Source organism: Natator depressus, chromosome 1 (genome assembly GCF_965152275.1).
Source record: "Natator depressus isolate rNatDep1 chromosome 1, rNatDep2.hap1, whole genome shotgun sequence".
NCBI lineage: Eukaryota > Metazoa > Chordata > Testudines > Cheloniidae > Natator > Natator depressus.
In genome coordinates this window covers 262063117-262083445 of record NC_134234.1, presented here as the reverse complement: position 1 = coordinate 262083445, position 20329 = coordinate 262063117, and the positions used below count along the sequence as shown (strand labels likewise).

At 45.8% G+C, this 20329-nt stretch overlaps 2 protein-coding genes across 2 annotated transcripts in view; one reads left to right on the top strand and one right to left on the bottom strand.

Moving 5' to 3' along the window:
• SLC5A8 (solute carrier family 5 member 8) overlaps nt 1-4129 on the bottom strand; it is a 46928-nt gene extending 42799 nt beyond the window's left edge. The window contains exon 1 of the mRNA XM_074941818.1: nt 3669-4129. Coding sequence (XP_074797919.1) covers nt 3669-4007 — 339 coding nt within the window. The 5' untranslated portion in view covers nt 4008-4129. The remainder of the gene's footprint in view (nt 1-3668) is intronic.
• A 14593-nt stretch (nt 4130-18722) lies between these two features.
• The window catches only part of UTP20 (UTP20 small subunit processome component), an 83581-nt gene continuing 81974 nt past the window's right edge, over nt 18723-20329 (top strand). Inside the window, exon 1 of the mRNA XM_074941806.1 lies at nt 18723-18878. Coding sequence (XP_074797907.1) covers nt 18834-18878 — 45 coding nt within the window. The 5' untranslated portion in view covers nt 18723-18833. The remainder of the gene's footprint in view (nt 18879-20329) is intronic.

Below are 20329 nucleotides of genomic sequence, written 5' to 3'. Positions count from 1 at the left end.
GTACTCCAGGAGCATCTAAGAAGAGTCACCACCCAAGAAGCGTACACACACCACTACCTTGGAAACAATTCAAAATGAGATCATACAGTTACTGGCAACAAAAGTCAAACAGAAGATTGTGGCAGATCTGAAGTCAGCAAGATATTACTCTGTTATTCTGGATTGCACACCTGACATCAGCCATACGGAACAAATGACTTTAATGGTGAGTTTTGTAACAACAACAACAGAACCTAGTGAAAATGTCCCTGCAATGGTGACTGTCAGAGAGCATTTTCTAGAATTTATTGACACTGATGATACTACAGGAGCTGGTATGACAAATGTGCTTCTTAAAAAGCTGGAAGATACGGGAATTGTGATAGCTGACATGAGAGGTCAGGGCTATGATAATGGTGCCAACATGAGAGGAAAGAACAGAGGAGTGCAGACACAGATCTGAGAGTTAAACCCTCGAGCTTTTTTTGTCCCATGCAGTTCTCATTCATTGAACTTGGTGGTCAGTGATGCAGCATCAGCTTCTAGTGAGGCTGCTGAATTTTTTAATGTAATTCAAAGCATCGATGTGTTTTTCTCTAGGCATCAACTCATCGATGGCAGATTTTGAAGCAACATCTGGGAACATCCTCTCTGACGCTGAAACCACTGAGTGGCACATGATGGGAAAGTTGAGTGGAGGCGATAAAGCCTATCAAACACCAGATTGGGAAGATAGATGATGCCATAGTTGCCATTATGGAGGATAATGCTAGGACAGGAACTGTTCGTGGGAGAACAGTGGCAGAGGGAAATGGAATCACCAGAAACATACATAACTTCAAATTTCTGTGTGGCTTAGTGATGTGGCATGACTTACTGTTTGAAATAAATGTTGTAAGCAAGAGACTCCATGGTGTTGACCCTGATACATCTGGAGCAATGGAACAACTGGAGAAAGCAAAGTCAGACCTACAGTCTTACCGGCCAGATGAGGGATTTCAAGATGTTCTGAAGAGTGCACAGAAGTTGGCAGAGGAACTTCACACTGAAGCTATTTTCCCACCCATTCAAGAATACAAGAGTCACCAAAGAAGACGACATTTTGATTACAAGGCACGGGATAATCCCATAAAAGACCCCAAACAACAATTCAAAGTTGAATTCTTTAACCAGGTGCTAGATTGTGCAATACAGTTAGTTGAAGAACGTTTCATGCAGCTAAAGGAACAGAATAGTATATTTGGGATGTTGTATGATGTTCCAAAACTCCTCCCTATACCTGAAGAAGACCTACACCAGCAATGCAGGGCACTAGAGACAGTGTTGACACATGATGACATGCGCGATATTGATGCGAGGGATTTAGGTGATGAACTTAAAGCCCTTTCAAGATACATTTCAGCAGGATCAACACCAAAGGCTGTTCTGGAATATATGTGCACAAAAAAAATGATCACCCTCTTTCCAAATGCTTTTGTTGCCTGCGCATACTTCTAACACTTCCTGTAACAGTTACCAGTGGAGAACGCAGCTTCTCCAAGCTGAAGTTAATAAAAAACATCTACACTCCACAATGACACAGGAGAGGCTGGTCGGCCTTGCAACTATCTCAATAGAGCATGAGCTGGCCCAGACTGTGGACCTTCAGCAGGAAGCAGTTCAAATCTTTGCAACCAAGAAGGCACGGAAAGCACCACTTTGATTATTCAAACAGATAAAAATGCCAGACAAGAAAAGTTGCATTTGCTGTTCAGGCGTTTGAAAGTTAAGTGTTACTTAAAATTTTTGAACAAGACATTTTAAGTTGTTAGTTCTCCTTTATTGGGGTAGGTAGCAGAGCAGTACATGAGAGGAGTAGAACAGGAAGAAGGCATATTGAGACCTTTCAAAGTTTTGGCCCAAGCGAGGGGACATGGAGGCGTCATTTGAGCTCCCCGCCTCAGGTGCCAAAATGTTGTGGGCCGGCCCTGCTGCCGTGTCAGCTATCTGCACAGAGTGGGGCCAGCACACAGAGGGAACACACGCACGCAGCCGACTGTTATCAACATTGAACAGAGCAGAGCACCACAACGGTGACATCTGACGACAGTAGGGCCCTAAGCATGAACCACAACCTTCTGCCTACAGTGTAGGCTAAGACTCAAGATCCTCAGCTGACAGTCAATCTTGGCTTCATTTGACTTTTTACCCTGAAATTTCATTCCCTTGTCTTAACAGAAACATCCATGTACAGTTGGGTAAAGGAGATCTCCTTTACGGGCCAATCAATGCAGATACAAATACCTCATTATTTCAAAGAGCTGGCATTCATCTTTGAGTCTTTGCAATTGTTTAAACATCATTGAATTTTGAATGGATGCATACAGAAAGGCACAGTTTAACACTTCGGTGAACAAAATTAGTGTTTGAACTATGGTAGTCCGGTCGTACCATCAGTGAGGGGAATGAACTTAATGGCTGCACTATAATAATACTGCATTTTTTACCCATCTTTTTCAGGAGTTAGTGTCTAGTCATAATTAAGAGCCCAAAATGTATGTGGTGCAAAGTCAACTTGAGGCAACTAGAGATTTGTACTGGAGAATTCCCCCTATGTTGGGGAGAATCTAATGGAGCTGTTCTTCCACCTCCTGTGCAGAAACTTCACTGCTTGGTATAAGAATAGGCAAGACGCAGGAAGAGTGAAGGGGCGATGTTAACAAGGCTCCCTCTTCCCCATGGATGCTAGATCCCTCAGGTACTTTATGCCAGAGGCCTAAGTTAAAATTGCCCTGTGTGCAGCTTTTACCACACTGGGCTGGGGTGCAGTGGAAAATCAAGTCCTAATTTTCTAAAGCCATATTTTGGCACCCAGGTAAAGAAGTGGCCTGACTTTCACATATGCTGAGCACTTGCAGATCTCATTGTATAAGTACTAAGGAAAATCCAGCCGCTGCTATTTAGGGCCCTGATCCAGAGACCTATTTATCTGTAAACACAAGAGGAAGTCCCAGTGAAATCAATAAGACAGTTCATATGCTTGACTGTTCATATGGGTGTCTAAATGATCTCCTGGATTGGGCCTTTGTGCCTCAACCTGGATTTAGGAACTTAAATTGAGGCAGGCACCCAGGATTGGGAGTTTCGGCTTCTATTTTAGAGGGCTTTTCTTTGTGTTTTATTATTTATTCCAAGTCACAAACCAATCTGTGCAAAATTAAATCCACAGCTTGGATTGAAAAGCTAGAGGGCTAACACTCTCCAGGAGAAAAAACAACTAGGAGTACTTGTGGCAGCTTAGAGACTAACAAATTTATTTGGGCATAAGCTTTCGTGGGCTAAAACCCACTGCATCAGATGCATGGAGTGGGTTTTAGCCCACAAAAGCTTATGCCCAAATAAATTTGTTAGGCTCTAAGGTGCCACAAGTACTCCTTGTTATTTTTGCAGATACAGACTAACAGGGCTACCCCTCTGAAACCACTCTCCAGGAGCAAACTCATATGGAGTGAGTCCATTGAGACAGGAGACCTGCCATGGCCTCTGCAAGGGGGAAATATCAATTGGAAGGGGCGGGCTACTAGAGAGGCAAGGCCACGTGGGGGACGTCCTGAGAGACACAGGCATAGCGGATCGGTATGGAGGGCATAGCGAGGATGCTGAATGGGGCTAGTGCTCCCTAGTGGGGAGAGGGCGGCAGCCCCGCTTACCTCATAGGTGCTGGTGATCCCCAGCCTGTAGAAGACGGGCAGGAAGACCTCGGCGCTGATGACCACCACCAGGAAGTAGGTGATGGCGAAGATGCAGAATATGGCCCCGAAGCGGTAGATCTCCGCCGGGGTGCCCAGCACGGTGACCGCCGACATGAAGCTGGCGGTGAGGGACAGCGCCACAGGCAGGGCGCTCATGCTGCGGCCGCCCATCAGGAAGTCCTTGGAGGTCTGCTGGCCGCCGCCCGCGAAGGCGTAATACACGCCGATGACCGCGGAGACCAGCAGCATGGCCCCGAACACCACATAGTCCCACACGGTGAAGTGCCCGATGCCCATGGCCGCAGGCGCTCGCAGCGGAGGGGTTGTGTTTAACTCTGGAGGCGGGGGGAGGGGGCCCTCCGGGGCTCGCTACACGGGGCTATGGCCGGCAGCCAGCGACCCTCGATTTGCGCGCCCTGTGCCCGGCGCTGCGCGTCCCGTTCCCTGCGCGCCCTGTGCCCAGCTCAGCGCCCCCGCTCCCTGTGCCGGCTCTGCGCGCCTGTGCCCAGCTCAGCGTCCCCGCTCCCTGCGCGCCCCGTGCCCAGCTCAGCGCCCCCGCTCCCTGCGCGTGCTGTGCCCAGCTCAGCGCGCCCCGTGCCCAGCTCAGCGCCCCCTCTCCCTGCGCGTCCTGTGCCCAGCTCAGCGCGCCCTGTGCCCAGCTCAGCGCCCCCGCTCCTTGCGCGCCCTGTGCCGGCTCTGCGCCCCCGCTCCCTGCGCGCCCTGTGCCCAGCTCAGCGCCCCCGCTCCCTGCGCGCCCCGTGCCCGGCTCTGCGAGCTCCGTTCTCTGCGCCTCCGTGCGCTTGTGAGTGCCCTGGACCCGCTGAGGGCTCAGGGGACCGTTCTCTGCTCCCCTTACCGGTGCTGGTCTCGGCGCACGTGGACTCAGCTGCGCGGCCCCAGAGCTGGGAACCTCAAGAGCAGTCACCAAATAAAAGTCCCAGGTGAGTGGTTGACAGAAACCAGCTCAGCAGAGGAGCAGGAGGTGAATGCCCAAGATCCACCCACCCTCTGCGTCCTCCCGGCGCGGCATCGCGTGGCACACTATGGGAGAGTAACCCGGAGGAAGATTAGCTGTTAAATGTCTCTCTCAGCTCTTGCGCGAAGAATATTGCGTCTGGCTTTTATGAAGAGGGAGGGAAGTGTTAGAAGGTGCTAATATGACCTTAGCCCTATCGCACTGATGGCACAGTGTCAGTCATTTCAACATACGTGTCCCTCTCATCCCTATGATTAAGAAGTTTGCGGGTGGGAGGAAATCAGCCCATCCTCGAAACACTCACCTTCTTCTTCCCAACACTTATCAGGATTTCGTGCCATTATTTGCCCCACAGCCCCCAAAAGACCTGGAGGAGTCCTGTATGTCTGATTGTATGGTAGGCTGATACAGGGATCAGTGGTTTTCAACCTGTGGTCTGTGGACCCCGGAGGTCCACAAACTATGTCTAAGATTTCCAGCGGGGTTTGCACCTTCATTCCAAGTTTTTTAGGAGCCTGCAAATGAAAAAAAGGTTGCAAACCACTGCTCTAACATGTAGCCATTATCTACAATCCTGTAATTTTCAATATTACTGCATAGGTGTTGTCTCCCTACAGCAAGGCAAGTAGCAAACCCCTTCATAGTCAGAAACCCATTTAATACACCTTCTCTGTAAAAGACCTTCCCTTTCCCCCATACTCAGGTAACCTCAGGATCAACAGTACCATGAGTCAAGATATCTCATTAGAATGAGACTGCTCACCAACATGCACCTTCACCAACAGCATTTGGTGCCCTTTACGTTCCCGGGATGTTTTCTAGCATTTCATATTCAGATAAAGATACTGGTATCGCATTTCCCAAAAGAAAAGAAAAGACAGAAACGTTTTTAATAAGTGCAACCCTGCAAATTAAATCTTTAATATGACCAGATTATATGAGGATCTTACTTTCTAGCTGTATGAAGCCCCAAAGTGGTTGGTTGCGTGTTCCAATGGCTTATATGGCACCATAATGGATTTTCTTAGATTTGGCACATTAGGGCCTCTTTGAACTATTCAAAATTGTGTCAGCCAGTGGGACTTTCATTTGAAGAGTTTGCACATGCAGGCTTCAAATAAATGAGTGTCTCACCTGTGGAAATGATTCACTAGCAATAGATGGAGCTGTCTACCTCACCCCTAGAAGATATTATCAACAGGTAACATTTGCAACAATACCTACGTGACTTAGGAGCCTAGAGTTGACTTTCAGTTAGACTGTAGAATTCTAAAGAGACAAGGTGGGTGAGGTAATGTCTTTTACTGGAACAACTTCTGATGGTGAGAGAGACAAACTTTCGAGCTTACACAAGACTTCTTAGTCAGTTAGGTACTGTTGAAAACTTGAACTGATGTCTCTGGTCCCAATCGTCTTTTGCAGGACCCTGAAATGGCTGTTTGAAAACAATTCCCTACACTATTTCCCCATATCTAATTACTAGCTGAGCATGACTCTGTTCAAACATCTGGCACAATATTATGTTACAGAATCTTCCCCCGCTCTCTGTTTACTACAAAATAAAATTCTGAATCCATAATACTGCATTTCTACAAGATTTTTTTAATCCAACTGAGCTTTCAGTGGCTGCTGAGTGTTGGTTATATTTTGAAAGTGCTCTCAGAGCATGTGTGTAAGGATATCAATGTCCATCCATAAAAATAGTATTTATATTTTTTTAAAAACTCAATTATGATTAAAACCTTTAAAAACAAACACTTTTTTCACATAAAATTATTCTAAAATGGGATTAGAGTATGCAAAGTGGTCAGAGAGCACGCATTCGAGGTCTGCTTGGACCTAATTTTAAGGCATGACCTGGACCTGAACCAAAGCTGAGCACAGCCCAAGCACGTTGATCTGTTTTCAGAACTGACCTGACCCAAACCCAACACTTCCCCCCAAAAGTGCTGCTGCCCCATTCTTGGGGTTCAGCCTGAAGGGGTCTTCCCACTCCTCACACCCTGGGCCTGTGAACTGTCCCCGGCTGCCTCCTGCCCATGTGGTCGATGCAGCAGTAGCTGCATGCCCCACTCCTGCCAGCCACCACCTCCTGATTGCATTGTGTGTGCTGGGAAGTGGGAGGCGCTGCAGCACATTGGCATGCTTGGGCCTCAGCACACCAAGTACAGCAAGGTGGCAGCAGTAGGCAGAAGTAGGGCATGCAGTCGCTGCCACGCCGACCCCATGGACAGAAGGAGGTGATCAGAGACAACCCAAACCAAGGGGGTTGAGTTGTTTTCATACCTGGCCCAACCAAAACCCAACATTTGTAGTCAAATCCAGTTGGGTTTGGGTTTGGGATTAGGTTGCAAGGCTCCACTATTCATGGAGTTATGTTAGCTAAACTCAGGATAGGGCTGGCTGAAAGACAAGAATTCCACTTTGCAAAACATTGTGAGGTTTTGAAAATTGTTTTCATTTTGCATTGGAACAAAACCAGACCTTCTGAAATTTCTTTGTGAAAAAACATAAGAGCAGCCCCACCTCCAAATAGCCAATAGCCTGGGGATTAAGGCACATAGGCACTTAACTGAGGTGTGGGAGCCCTATTTATAAGTCCCTGTTTGACCTGATTTACGGCAGGTACTTGAATCTGGATCTATTACATCCAGTGATGAGCTGCCAAAATCTGAAGAACCGGTTCCTTCAGTCGCTCCGGGTCTTCGGCGGCATTTCTGCGGTGGGTCCTTCACTCACTCTGGGTCTTCGGCGGCACTGAAGTACCTGCCGCCGAAGTGCCGCCGAAGACCCAGAGCGAGTGAAGGGCCCGCCGCCGAAGTGCCGCTGAATACCCAGAGCGCCGCTGGGTGGGTGAAAATTAAAAAGGGATTCTCAGCCAAGGGAGCCTCCCCAGCCGGGAGCACTGGCAGGCCAGACAGGACGGTCCTGCGGGCCGAATGTGGCCCACGGGCCGGAGTTTGCCCATGCCTTTAACAACCAGTTCTAAACCGGCTTCAAAATTTAACAACCGGTTCGCGCGAACCGGCACGAACCGGCTCCAGCTCACCACTGCTTACATCTCCCTGGATAGCCTAAACACCAGGGTAAGGAGTCAGTCTCTCTCTCTCTGTGGAGTCAATGAATATTTAATTATTTATACAAAGTGGGAACAGCTCCATGTGGGGGGTGGGGGGCGAGCGAGAGCGAAAGACTGACTGGCTCTATAGCCCCTAGCCCTCCGGACTCGAGGCTATGCTGAGGTCTCTCCCTCTCTCTTTGAACATCCTGGACCTGGGAAAGTTTCCTGACGAAAGTTTTGTCAAAACTGTTATGTTACTGCTAAAAGTTTTGGTTTCAATGAACCGTCATTTTCTGATGGTAAATAAAACATTGCCTTGGAAATTTCCCAACCATCTTGTGACACAGAGAGCTGGGAATCAGCAACTGAACCCATGCTCTGGTCCCTGATTAACCAAGTAGGCCCCAGGGAAGGGCCTGGTTAAGGAGAGGCGTTCCTGATTACCAGATCAGATTGGGGTTGGGAAGCTAATGAGCTAATTAGCCCATTAACAAGGAGAGTGGATAAAAGAGCACAGGAAAGAAGTGATGGGGGAAAAGCAGTAGCTGGCCCAGTCCCAGGCCCAAGCCCACATGACAAAATGGAGTTCTCTTGGAGGAGATACCTTTCTATCCCACCTGTCCTCTGGAGAATGGGTAGTGAATTTGGATGACATTGTAAATACTGTGACTGCACTAGTATTTTAAAAATGGTGGCGTGAAACACTGTAAATAAACTGCATGGTGGGATCTACAAAAGAGAAGGCCTCTGAGCAGTCTGTGTGAAGCAAAAGAAGGATGGGAGCCAGAGGAACCCCTCACCCAGCTCTAATCAGGATGGGTATAAACAACCGTCTCTCTCACAAATATACCTCTGAGTGCTCTGCTCATATCTCTGTGTTCGTAGTGATTGTTTGTTCTTGTTAACATATTATAGGCCATACAAATGATAGTCCAGATAAACAAAGCATCAGCTGTCCCACATTTATGCATGACTTTAAATCTAGTTAGTTATGCTTTATTGCACAGTGTCATATCAACAGAAATAGTATATGTCAAACTATTGTTGTGAAACTCAAGATGGACTATGAGGGAATCTCTTACAGCATTCATCTGTTGTAGGTGTGGTTTATTTTTCTGAGGATTTCATGCAAGCTGATTTTCAGATATCATCATAAAGGTGCAGAAGGATAATCATAAATCCTCTTTCTTGGCTAGTTCAGCCTTTTTGAAATATTGGCAATAAATGGATATCAGACCAATATCCTGAATCATAGTAAATCAATCAGGGCAGCGCTATTGAATTCAATGGCACTGATTTTTCTCACTCAGACTAATGCAAACCAAGAGTAACTCCATGGGAGTCAGTGGAGTTACACAGGTGTAAGAGGAGACTCAAGTCCATTTGCTCTTTCTCATCGCTACCGTGTAAACATAACTGGTTGTCAAGCAGAGAGAGAGCCCATTTCGTAGTTATCCTATGGCCACTTTGCATCACCTACATGGGTGCAAAGCAGCCATATAGCCCTTCACGCCCTCCCCACAACACACCTGGTGCAGGAGACTTGGCTCTGTGACTTCTCCTCTTGCAAGAGCCCATGGGTTAGGGGGCATTCCAGGTTGGGTCAAGGTCAGGAGGGTGTTGGACAAGGCAGTCTTGTGCCCCATCTATTTCCCTGGGCCCAAGTTAAGGCAACCTTCAGGTTAGCCCTAATTAGGGCCCGATCCCAAACTGGCCCTTGGCAGGCCTGGGGTCACAAACCAGCTCCATGCCTGCCTCAGATTCTGCCCCAGCACAGGGCTTACTTCCATCTTCAGACATTATGGTGATGGGGTCACTAAAAGTATCTAGACTGATTGGCTAGACAGTCCTCTCCCAGTCTTGTGACCATGGGTAATGACAGTGGAACATGAGTTTCCTCTTCTTATATGACAATACAAATCAGGTTACAGACGAGGTCAAGCCCAGCACTGAGAGAGATCCTGCATTCCTGTCTACATGCCAGATAGCTATATAAATAGAAATATCATTTCTTTGATAATTTTTTCTAAGATCAAGACAACCAAGATCCATGTATATCTCAGTTTGTTGAGAATGGAAATGGAAGCTGACTTTAGGGCACTGAAGTATGTGTAGATGAAAGCTGGGTATTGGCAAAGGCTGTTCTCCTAAAATCCTTAAAATGGACTAGGAGAGCAATGGGAACGAGAGGTACAGCTTGCCAGTGTTATAACAGCATTCATGGTTAGTTCTGGCAGATCAGGAGCTAACAAAGTTTAAATTATAATTTTGTTCTGAAAAGTAACTCAAATATATGTGGGTCTGTCAAGTTCCAGATCAGTTCACAAATAAAGAAATGTTTGTTCTAACTACCTGTCCTGCAAACACTGAACTGGAATGTGCAAGTCGAGCTGTGTTCTTCTCTGTTTCAGAAAATGCCAATTCATCTAAAGTGAAACATTTCGTGGAAATGTCACCTTTGATGAAAATTCATTTTGAAATGAAAATTGTAAAAGAGCATTTTGATAAGGTCAGAATGTTCTATTTCAACCTTTTCAGAATGAAATGTTTTGAATTTTCATTTTGAAACAACTTTTCACTTCAATTTTTTTTATTTTATAGTATAGAACATAAAATGAAAAATATATTGTATAAAATAGCTAAAATCAGAACAAATATTTTGATTTTTGTCGACACACAACCTTTGGACCTGAAACCTGTTTTTTCTTCAGAATTTTGGTTCATGTGAGATTTCAAAATATTTTGTTTTTATTCCATTCTGGAATGGAAGAAATTCTGAAATCATGAAACTCCCCTTGAAACAAAAAATCTGGTTCCTGCACAGCTTTACTTACACATCATCATCAGTAACCCTGATTCTGATGTAGTTAAGGTCCAGTTGAAGATCACTGAGGGTCAGTGATGATAATGGTTTGTGCCCCTGAACGTTATTTGCCATTTGGTTCTGCTTTGATCTATCCTGTTAGCTATGTTTGACCATACACTGTTATTTTGAATGACTAACACAGTATCCAGTTATCCGCACACCAATACTGAGTGAGTTTATCTTAATTCCATTTAAATGAATGGAAAAGGCTGCATATAGATACCTTGTTATACCTGTTTTATCATGATGTTTTAAAAAATCATCAATAAAAAGAAACTCAAAAATATTTTTACCAAATTGCTTAAATAATTGTGCATATATTTTTATGCTCTTCTGTTAATGGTCTTTGGACATTTCAAAATGCCCCAGCAGTGGGTACTAAAAGGAAAGATATAATCATTACTATTCACTGTGGAATTAGGATCAGCTCACTTAAGAAAGTAATATCCACTTGACAGCTGTTTTCTTAGAACTGGGACTTTCTTTTACAGGGTCTTTCTGTATTTTTCACTCTTTTGTTGACAAGTAATTGGATTTGCAATTCCAACAAAAGCATGCTGGAACTTTCTCACAGACTACGTTCCATCTGTGTCCAGTAATAATATGGATTAGTCATCTAGTGCTTTTTGTCTTCAAAGTCCATCATACACAACAACTAATTAAGCATCGCAACAAGTATGGACCTGACCTTGCATTTCTTGCACCTCCAATATTTCTGCTAAATGCAATGGGATGTTGCCCACCACTGATCTAAGGGAATGATCCCTGTTCAAATCCCTTCTCCCCTCAGGAGGCAGCAGGGGGCTGGATGAGTACTCTATATACTAGGATAAAGGTTATAAATGCCCAGAGGCTGCCTACCAGATCAGGCCTCCCCATGCAATTTAGGTGACCAACACCTATCTATCCAGGCTTGTGTCTCACTGGGGCTTAGGTAGGAGATAGGGGTCTCCCTATGCATGGAGGAAAAAACTTTGGTGTGGAGTGAGTTTAGGCACCTACAGAGTTAGGCAGCTGCAGAGCAGGAGTTTCTTGGATTGCAGTGGTGCCTAAAAACAGGACTGAGGCAGCTAAGTACCTTCATGGATTGCATGGTAGGAGCTTAAATACCTTTATGGATCTTGGCCAAAATTACTACCGTAGGATCGCAGAGGGGGAATTAGCACTAGAGCTGAGAAATACTGCAGGGGAGGGAGGGGAAATCAGATATTAAATTGACATTTTAAATTAATTAACTTTGACTGCTTTTCTGTTTTGTTTTCCACTGGTATTCTGGCAAATAAGTTTTGCTAGCAAATTGATTTTAAGATCAATTGCTCAAATAGTCTCTGAAAGCATATTTCAACTTGCATAACCAGCCAACAAAAATGCACATTCTACAACCAAAATGTGCACTGTTGTTGGTTAATTAAATACATCATCAATCAGGGAACAGAGATAGTACTACATGATGCATGTAAGTCACTGACACAGCTTGAATGTTAAATATTTGTAATGAACTTTTTATGAAAGATCTGCAGCCCAAGAATCCTTCTGCCATTAATTTAAAATAACAAATAAATATGAGAATTTCACAATTTGTTCATGGACTATTCACAAATGGATAAAGGTACAAAATGCATAATTATACTACGTACTCACACTATAATTAAAAGTGGGTCATTGTACTGTGCAGACCACCTGCACCTCTCTCATCTTTCACTGAAGTGATGAATTAGTTACATGTTTGAACTTTATCCTCTTGGCTTTAGGATTCCTTGTTTTTTTAAGGTTTTTAGTTTTATAGAGACAGATTTACAATTCAACCAGTGCGTTAACTTGAGGTTAATGAACTAGAAAGAGCTGACAAATGTTCACCAGAAAGATACATGAAAAAGTTAGTCTCAAGGTGGCATTGTTCTTGGTTTCCTCTTCTATTTTTTTCCTTCTTTCCCTTGCTCTCCAGACAGTCTCTACTGAATCTGTCTCTATCCATTGGTAATTTTGTGATCAGTCAAGTGACAGGAATAAGTACTCCCATGTCCCTAGTGACCTAACACTTCAACCTGTCCCTTTAACTCCTACTCCACATGCCTCTTGTGCTCCTTCACTCCTTCTTGCATTTCCTTCCTCTCCATTAGCTGTAACTACTCTCTCTCCTCTGGGTCTTTTCCTTCTGACTAAATAAACACCCATCTTGCAAAACATTCTCTCAAACATACCTTTCCTCTTTTAACTGGCATCATCCTTCCTCTCTTTGTTTCCAAAATCTTTGAGTGAGCTGTCTACTCCCACTATGTTCCCTCTCCTCTAACCCATTTCTTGATCCTCATCATTCTGGCTGCTGCTCTCTGTCAACCCACCTCCTTCCCAAGGGCACTCTTGGTCAGTATTCACCGGTGTACATTGCTTAAGGTGTATATGTGAATAGGAGATCATGTGTTTGCAAATCTGTTATATGTTTAGGTGTATCAATACTGTCCATGAGTAAATCAGAGCCCCTTCCTTCCAACACACACAATGGAGTCCAAAGAAAGGAGGTAAGATCCAGGACCTTCTCTTTAATGTTCTGATCTGTTCATCTGTAAAAATTCCACCAGATGTTCTCCCAGTGCATTCAGTTATGGGAAGTGATTTTACAGTGTCAACCACAACTGGAAAAATGGAAGAGAGAAGAAGGGACAACATGGGATGGGGGGAAGAAGAGAATAAACAGAGAAGCAAGAATCAGCAGATTAAGAAAGGAAGAGAGAAACAGTGGAAATAAGAGGGGGGGGAGAAGCTAGAGAAAAATTCTGAAAGGGGTCAAATAGAGAGTAGCAAATAAGGTAAAACATAAAGAGAATTAAAAATGCAAATTAAGGAAAAGAGAGATAAAGAATAAAAATAGAAGTGAAGTGAGTACATGGGCCCATCCCCCAGCTGATGGTTCAGATCCCCAGTGATGCTAGTTTGCACCTGGAACCACTGGGTTGGGTCGGGCAAAGGTGGCTTTATGCCTCTTTTACGCCCACACATTATCTTGGAGCCAGTTAGATGGGGGAAATATAGAATAGCCTCAAGGGTCATTCCAGAAGCAGGTACTGTGATAGATTGACAATAGTTTGTAATATCCTGGACAATATCTGAATTAAGATAAACCTTACTGAATTAGTGTTAAGACCTTTGGAATTTATCTTATTACAAATGCAAATGTTTATGTACTACTGTGAGATTGAATAGAACTTCTCTAGCAGGCAGGATCAATGCAATCTCTGGAAAGTATGAGGAAGTTCAAAGGTTTATTTTGAATAATACCCCTGAAGTGGATTTTCTTAGGAAATATTGGGAGGGGAGGGAAATGCAAATTCTCTCCCTTTGAAACCAACTTTTGAAGGTACACCTTGGGGTGAAAGACCCTTTGTGTACTAATTACCTGCTTCTGGGATCTCCAGTTCAAAGACCTTCTGATCTGTATTAAAGGGTGGGCTAAACTTGTCATGGGTGTGCTTGTTCTGATCTGAAGCTGTGCAGGACTCCCCTCACAGGGCTGGGGGTTGAAAGATTTATCCTGCCAGAAACCCTGTTAGAGTTGGGATAGTGTCTGGTAAGCATATTAGCATGTGTGTAGGTTCTTTTCTTAATTTTAATGTGTTTTCTCTAATGCTTTGTACCTTAAGAATAAAGTAAACTTGCTTAGGGCACGCCGTGTGGTAACTTACAGCTGTAGCAATTACTCTATTGTCTGTCTCTGAAGAGAAAGCAAGCAGGTCTGTTTTGGCAGACTGTCTTTGCCAGGAAACACAGTGAAGGCAGGGAACTGGTCAGCCTGGAGATACCCCGGTTAGAAGGAACAGAGATGTGTGTCTACACGCAAGAGAGGCAACAGCGAGTCAGCTGGGAGCCTGAGAGTTGGTGCCCTTACTAGACCATTGAGGGGAAATACAGGTGCAATTGCTCTGAACTGTAACAAGAAACACCAGAGATTAGGACAGTAGGCAACACTTCAAGCAGATTGTCCTAGATCAGGGATTCGCAACCCTCGGCACGCGGCCCATCAGGGTAATTGGCTGGCGGGCCGTGAGACATTTTGTTTATGTTGACCGTCCACAGGCACGGCCCCCTGCAGCTTCCAGTGGCCGCGGTTTGCGTTCCCGGCCAATGGGATGGCCGCTGCTTTCCGCAGCTCGAGGGACGTGATCATTCCCCTCTATTCGACATTGGTGAGGCCTCATCTGGAGTACTGTGTCCAGTTTTGGGCCCCACACCACAAGAAGGATGTAGAAAAATTGGAAAGAGTCCAGCGGAGGGCAACAAAAATGATTAGAGCACATGAGTTATGAGGAGAGGCTGAGGGAACTGGGATTGTTTATTCTGCAGAAGAGAAGAATGAGGGGGGATTTGATAGCTGCTTTCAACTACCTGAAAGGGGGTTCCAAAGAGGATGGATCTAGGCTGTTCTCAGTGGTAGCTGATGACAGAACCAGGAGTAATGGTCTCAAGTTGCAGTGGGGGAGGTTTAGGTTGGATGTTAGGAAAAACTTTTTCACTCGGAGCACTGGATGATGAAGCACTGGAACAGGTTAACTAGGGAGGTGGTGGAATCTCCTTCCTTTGAGGTTTTCAAGTTCAGGCTTGACAAAGCCCTGGCTGGGATGATTTAATTGGGGATTGGTCCTGCTTTGAGCAGGGGGTTGGACTAGATGACCTCCTGAGTTCCCTTCCAACCCTGATATTCTATGATTGTATGATCATGATGGTCCCTTCTGACCTTAAAGTGTGTGAGTCTAAATCAGTCACCATTTCCTGTTGGGTTAATATCTGACACATGTGCCCAGTTACCAGCTTTAGTGTTAATTAGAGTCTCAGTTTTCAAACTGTGAGTGGGTTACAAGTTTAAAAATGTTAAATAGTGTTTGTGACTTTTGAAAACATCTCTTATGTTGCAGAACATCCAGCTTTCTTGCTGACATCAGCCAGAACAGGGTTGAGTTCTTCTCCCTATTGTCTGGTGCATATGCTAGTGCCTAGCCTTCTCTTTTATGAATTTGGGAGCATGCATATCCCAGGAAATCCACAATTCCATAGTGTGCCTCCCACAAGAAAGAAAACCACAGATCTCCTGAATTGTGCCGCTCACAAGCTTGGAATATTGGGTGGGATACACTTTTCCATAGCATTAGTTGGGTTTAGGCATAATCTACCTGCCATACCTGTACTTCCTCATGGAGACATTTGGGTATGAGAGTACTAATGCCAACACTTTCAAACCTGGATGCCTAAAGTTAGGCATTTAGGCCCAGATCCTGAAAAGTAGTTAGGTGCCTAATTCATGGGCGTTAGGTACCTAGCTCCCTTTGAGGATCTGGGCCTTATACCAGTCTGCCCCCACTGAATGTAAATGGCACAAGTCCCAATTACACACCAGGAGGAAGATCAAGCGCTGGAAATAAAATAGTTCTTGTGACCTCACAGGTGAATACAATCATCCTCTTTTTACATATCTCTATCTCAGTTACGTATCTGGCCCTTATTACACAGTATCTGAGCTCTCCTTAATGTCTTTATCCCCACAACAGGGCATGATTTAGACTGTAAGCTCATTGAGGCAGGGATTCGCTGTACAGTGCCTAGCACAATGGGGCCCCGTTTTTGGTTGGCCCATAGGGTACCTCGACATGACGAACGAGGAGTGTGATTCTCCTGCACATGTGCACACGTTCACACTAGCTCTCACTGAGGTAGCACAAGTATAAATAGTAGCGGGTAGCTGCGGTAGCACTGGTCGTGGCAGCAGAGACATGGCTAAGCCTGCCTGAAGCCGATGGGTATGTACTCAGGATGGCTAAGCTGTGCTTCTGCTGCCATGACCTTGGCTACTCTATACTCATGCTTGCTGGATGAGAGCTAGTGTGAGTGGGCGTAGCCAAGCAGGGGAATCACATCCAGCTCATAATGCAAATGTAATCTTAGCCGTTACTGGGATAAATATGATTCAAAATAATAATACCCACTTTATATGTTGGGATCTGAGGCACACATGAAGTCTGTGGGAAGGGAACCCATATCTCTCAAATCCCAGGCTTACAGGCTAACCACTGGACCAGCTTTCCTTCCAGCTGGAGAGGGAGGATAAGGAAACAGAGGTATAGAGAGGTGAAGCGGCTTGCACAAAGTTACACAGCAAGCCAATGTCCAAGCTGGGACTAAGAACACAGGTTCCCCACGGGACCCAATTGCTTTCCTAAATGAGTGCGTGGTGGGTTTTTTTTGTTATGGTTTGGGAGAGTAGGGGTGTTTTAGCACACCTATCTCAGCAATTTCCAAAAGTTTATTAGCATGGCCCAGTGTACAAGTGCAGCCCAAGTTAACATCCCAAGTGTCTAGATCTAAGAAAGGTTTCACACTGGAGTAGGGGGAATGCAATATTCAGTGTGTCAGTCTTGCATTGTTGTACATTTCTGGTTTGGTGGCAGGCTGTCATATACTGCGGGTGTTTCAGCAGTGTCTTTCCTTTCTTTCAATGATACCTGTAAGTCTTCTTCACTGCTCTTTCGTGGGATGCAAAAACGCAATGTAAATACCATTATACAGATAGCACGAGTAGCAGTGTCAAACATAGGGTACAGACACATACAAAAGAGTCTTACATTGAAACACCAACTTTTATTTGATAAATACTTTTAGCAGCACCATTATAGTAGTTCAGATGATCAAGCACTAAGATACTTATATAGAGAGGGCCAGTGGTTAGGGCACTAGTCTTAGGGAGACCTGGGTTAAGCCCCTGCTCCACCACACGCTTCCTCTGCAACCTTGGGTAAGTCACTTTGCCTATCTGTACCTCAGGTCCCCATCTGTAAAATGAGGATAATAGCACTTCCCTACTTCCCGGGAGTGCTGTGAGGATCAGTATGTTAAAGATTGTGAGGTATTCAAATACCGTAACTATGCGGGGCATATAAGTACCTATGATGGATAGAAATAAACATAACTTTAATTTATCGTCACTAAACCTGTACCAAGTAAATATAGTAGGGGTGCTTACTAACTATCCCACTAATATTTATTATGTAGTAGTGATGTATCTATATTGAGGGCTTGAAAAATCCACCTGCCCAGGATGAATAAGAAGCTCTCTCAAGTGAGTATATGAACTTATTTTTTATTTAAAACAAAACAAAAAACCAACAAAGTTTCTAGCCCTTATTGATTACAAAGATGGCCGTCTGTAACCAAGCGTAACCCTGTGCTGTACAGTAGAACCTCAGAGTTACGAACACCAGAATTATGAACGGACCAGTCAACTACACGCCTCATTTGGAACTGGAAGTACGCAATCAGGCAGCACCAGACACGAAAAAGAAAAAAAAGCAGTACTGTGTTAAACGTAAGCTACTAAAAAAAATAAAGGGAAAGCAGCATTTTTCTTCTGCATAGTAAAGTTTCAAAGCGGTATTAAGTCAATGTTCAGTTGTAAAGTTTTGAAAGAACAACCGTAATGCTTTGTTTGGGATTTTGAACATTTCAGAGTTAGGAACAACCTTCATTCCCGAGGTGTTCGTAACTCTGAGCTTCTACTGTATTTGTCTTTCTGAGGCCTGGTGTACGCTGAAAAATTCAAATTTTTTGTGTAACTACGTTGCTCGGGGCTGTGAAATATTTCTGTGCCCTGAGCACTGTAGTTAGGTCAACCTAACCGCCCATGTGGATGCAACCAGGTGGACAGAAGAATCCTGTCGATTCTCGGACAAATGGTCCATTTGCACTGCAGCTATTAAGACACTTGCAGGAACATGGAGATGCCGGGGAAAGCCACAAGCACCCAGGCATCGGGGAGGCAGAGCCGGAGGCTGGCACAAGACAGGGCCGCAGGGGTATTTTTCAAGCTAGCTTGGACTTGGGGCAAGTCCTGCCGGGTCTGATCGTGCCAATGTGCGTGGCGCTGCCAGTGTGTCCGGCACCAGACCAGCCGCTCCGTCCCGGGAGAAGCCCGGGCTCCTGGGGCAGAGGAAGCAGCAAGGCAGGACTCTCCTTGGACCAGTGAAGCGGCTTTGCCGGGTAGCAGCGAAGGGCTGCCGGGAACCCTACGGCCGGCCCGCCCCCAGCACCTCCCCCGCCCGGCGCACACGCGGCTCCCGCCCCACTCCGGCAAGATGGCGGCGCCCAGCAGCTAGGGCCGCACGTGTGTCTGGGTCCCGGCGCCCCGCGGAGGAGGCCCCGGCTGCTGCGCCCGGGCTCGGAGCCCGCCCGCTCGGGGCCATGAAGCCCAAATCCGCCTCGCACAAGTCCGAGAACACGCACAGGGTGAGTAGCGGCCCCGGTGGGCGAGCGGCGCCGCCGGCCCTGCCTGAGCCCCCGGCAGAGCCGCAAGGGAGACGCCTGGTCATCGGACGCAGCCCCGGAGAGTGGGGCCGCCGAGCGCTGGCCTGGCCTGGGGGTGCAGCACGCGGCGGTGGCGGGTTAACGAACTGTCCCCGGGCTGAGAACACACGTCTGGGGGTGGCTCCTCCTCTTCCTCAAGCAGTATCTCCCTCCCTCCCCCCCCATTGCTCTTTTGGGCTCCCTGCTTATTCTTTTGAGGCCCACATGCTGTGCTGGGCCCTGAAGACACAGTTGTGAAGAGGTTATAATCTAATCGCACCGTTCAAATGATTTTTCTGTTTAGAGTCCAGATATTACCCCGATCACTCTTTGCATTTCCTGTTAGAATGAGTTTCAGTTCATTTGGCCCTCTGCTATTCACCACAGGCCTTATCAGAATTCCTCCTCTCCTTTCCCCTCGCTGTGTGGAGTAGAGGAAACCAAAAGCAAAACTCCTGCTTTGGGGTCCTCACACTGTTAGTGGACAGGAGAGCAAAAGCTGTAGTTTCCTCCCTGTCTCTGAGTTCATGGAAACTTCTTCATATGAGCACAGTTTTGCCTACACTAGGGAAAAGCGAGTACCACTTTTCCAAACATAGATGCAGCACATGTTGTTGGAAATCTGCAGATTCACCTACGCTAGGGAAATTTGTGTAAAAAAATCTTACCATTGCCAATATCAATTTGACTGGCTCCACCAGTGCTAGCAACGTTGGCTAGTGTAGATGGCTGCTGGTAGCTTTTGTGTTATAAGCAGGGTGTCTTTTGGATCAGGGTTAGATAACATGGTGCTCAAGGCAGCAGACCATCCCTATGCTTGGGACCTAATGTTATCACCACCAGTAGAGCAGAAGTGATGTGAGCAAATTTTTGTCAAACTTTTCTAGCGTAGAGAAGGCTTTTTATGAGTGTAAGTAAGAGGGGAGGTGGAGGTGTGGCTGGACACAACATCCTTTGGCAAACCCCCAGGGAAACTTCCACAGGATTTTCTGTAGACCCTGTCACCACAACATTATAAGTGCTTGACTTTGTTCATTTTGTGGGGGTGAGAGTAAAAGTGCGGGGGTTAGATGGGCATGGAGTCTATAGTAATGAGACTCTAGAGCAGTGGTTCTCAAACTGGGAGTCAAGACCCCTCAGAGGGTCGCGAGGTTATTACATGGGGGGTCGCGAGCTGTCAACCTCCACCCCAACTCTGCTTTGCCTCCAGCATTTATAATGGTGTTAAATATATAAAAAAGTGTATTTAATTTATAAGGGTGGGGGTCGCACTCAGAGGCTTGCTATATGAAAGGGGTCACCAGTAAAAACGTCTGAGAACCACTGCTCTAGAGGGAATCAGACTCCCTGGGTATGGCTGGAGGGATTCCCTGTCCGTCTGATCTGATGTTATG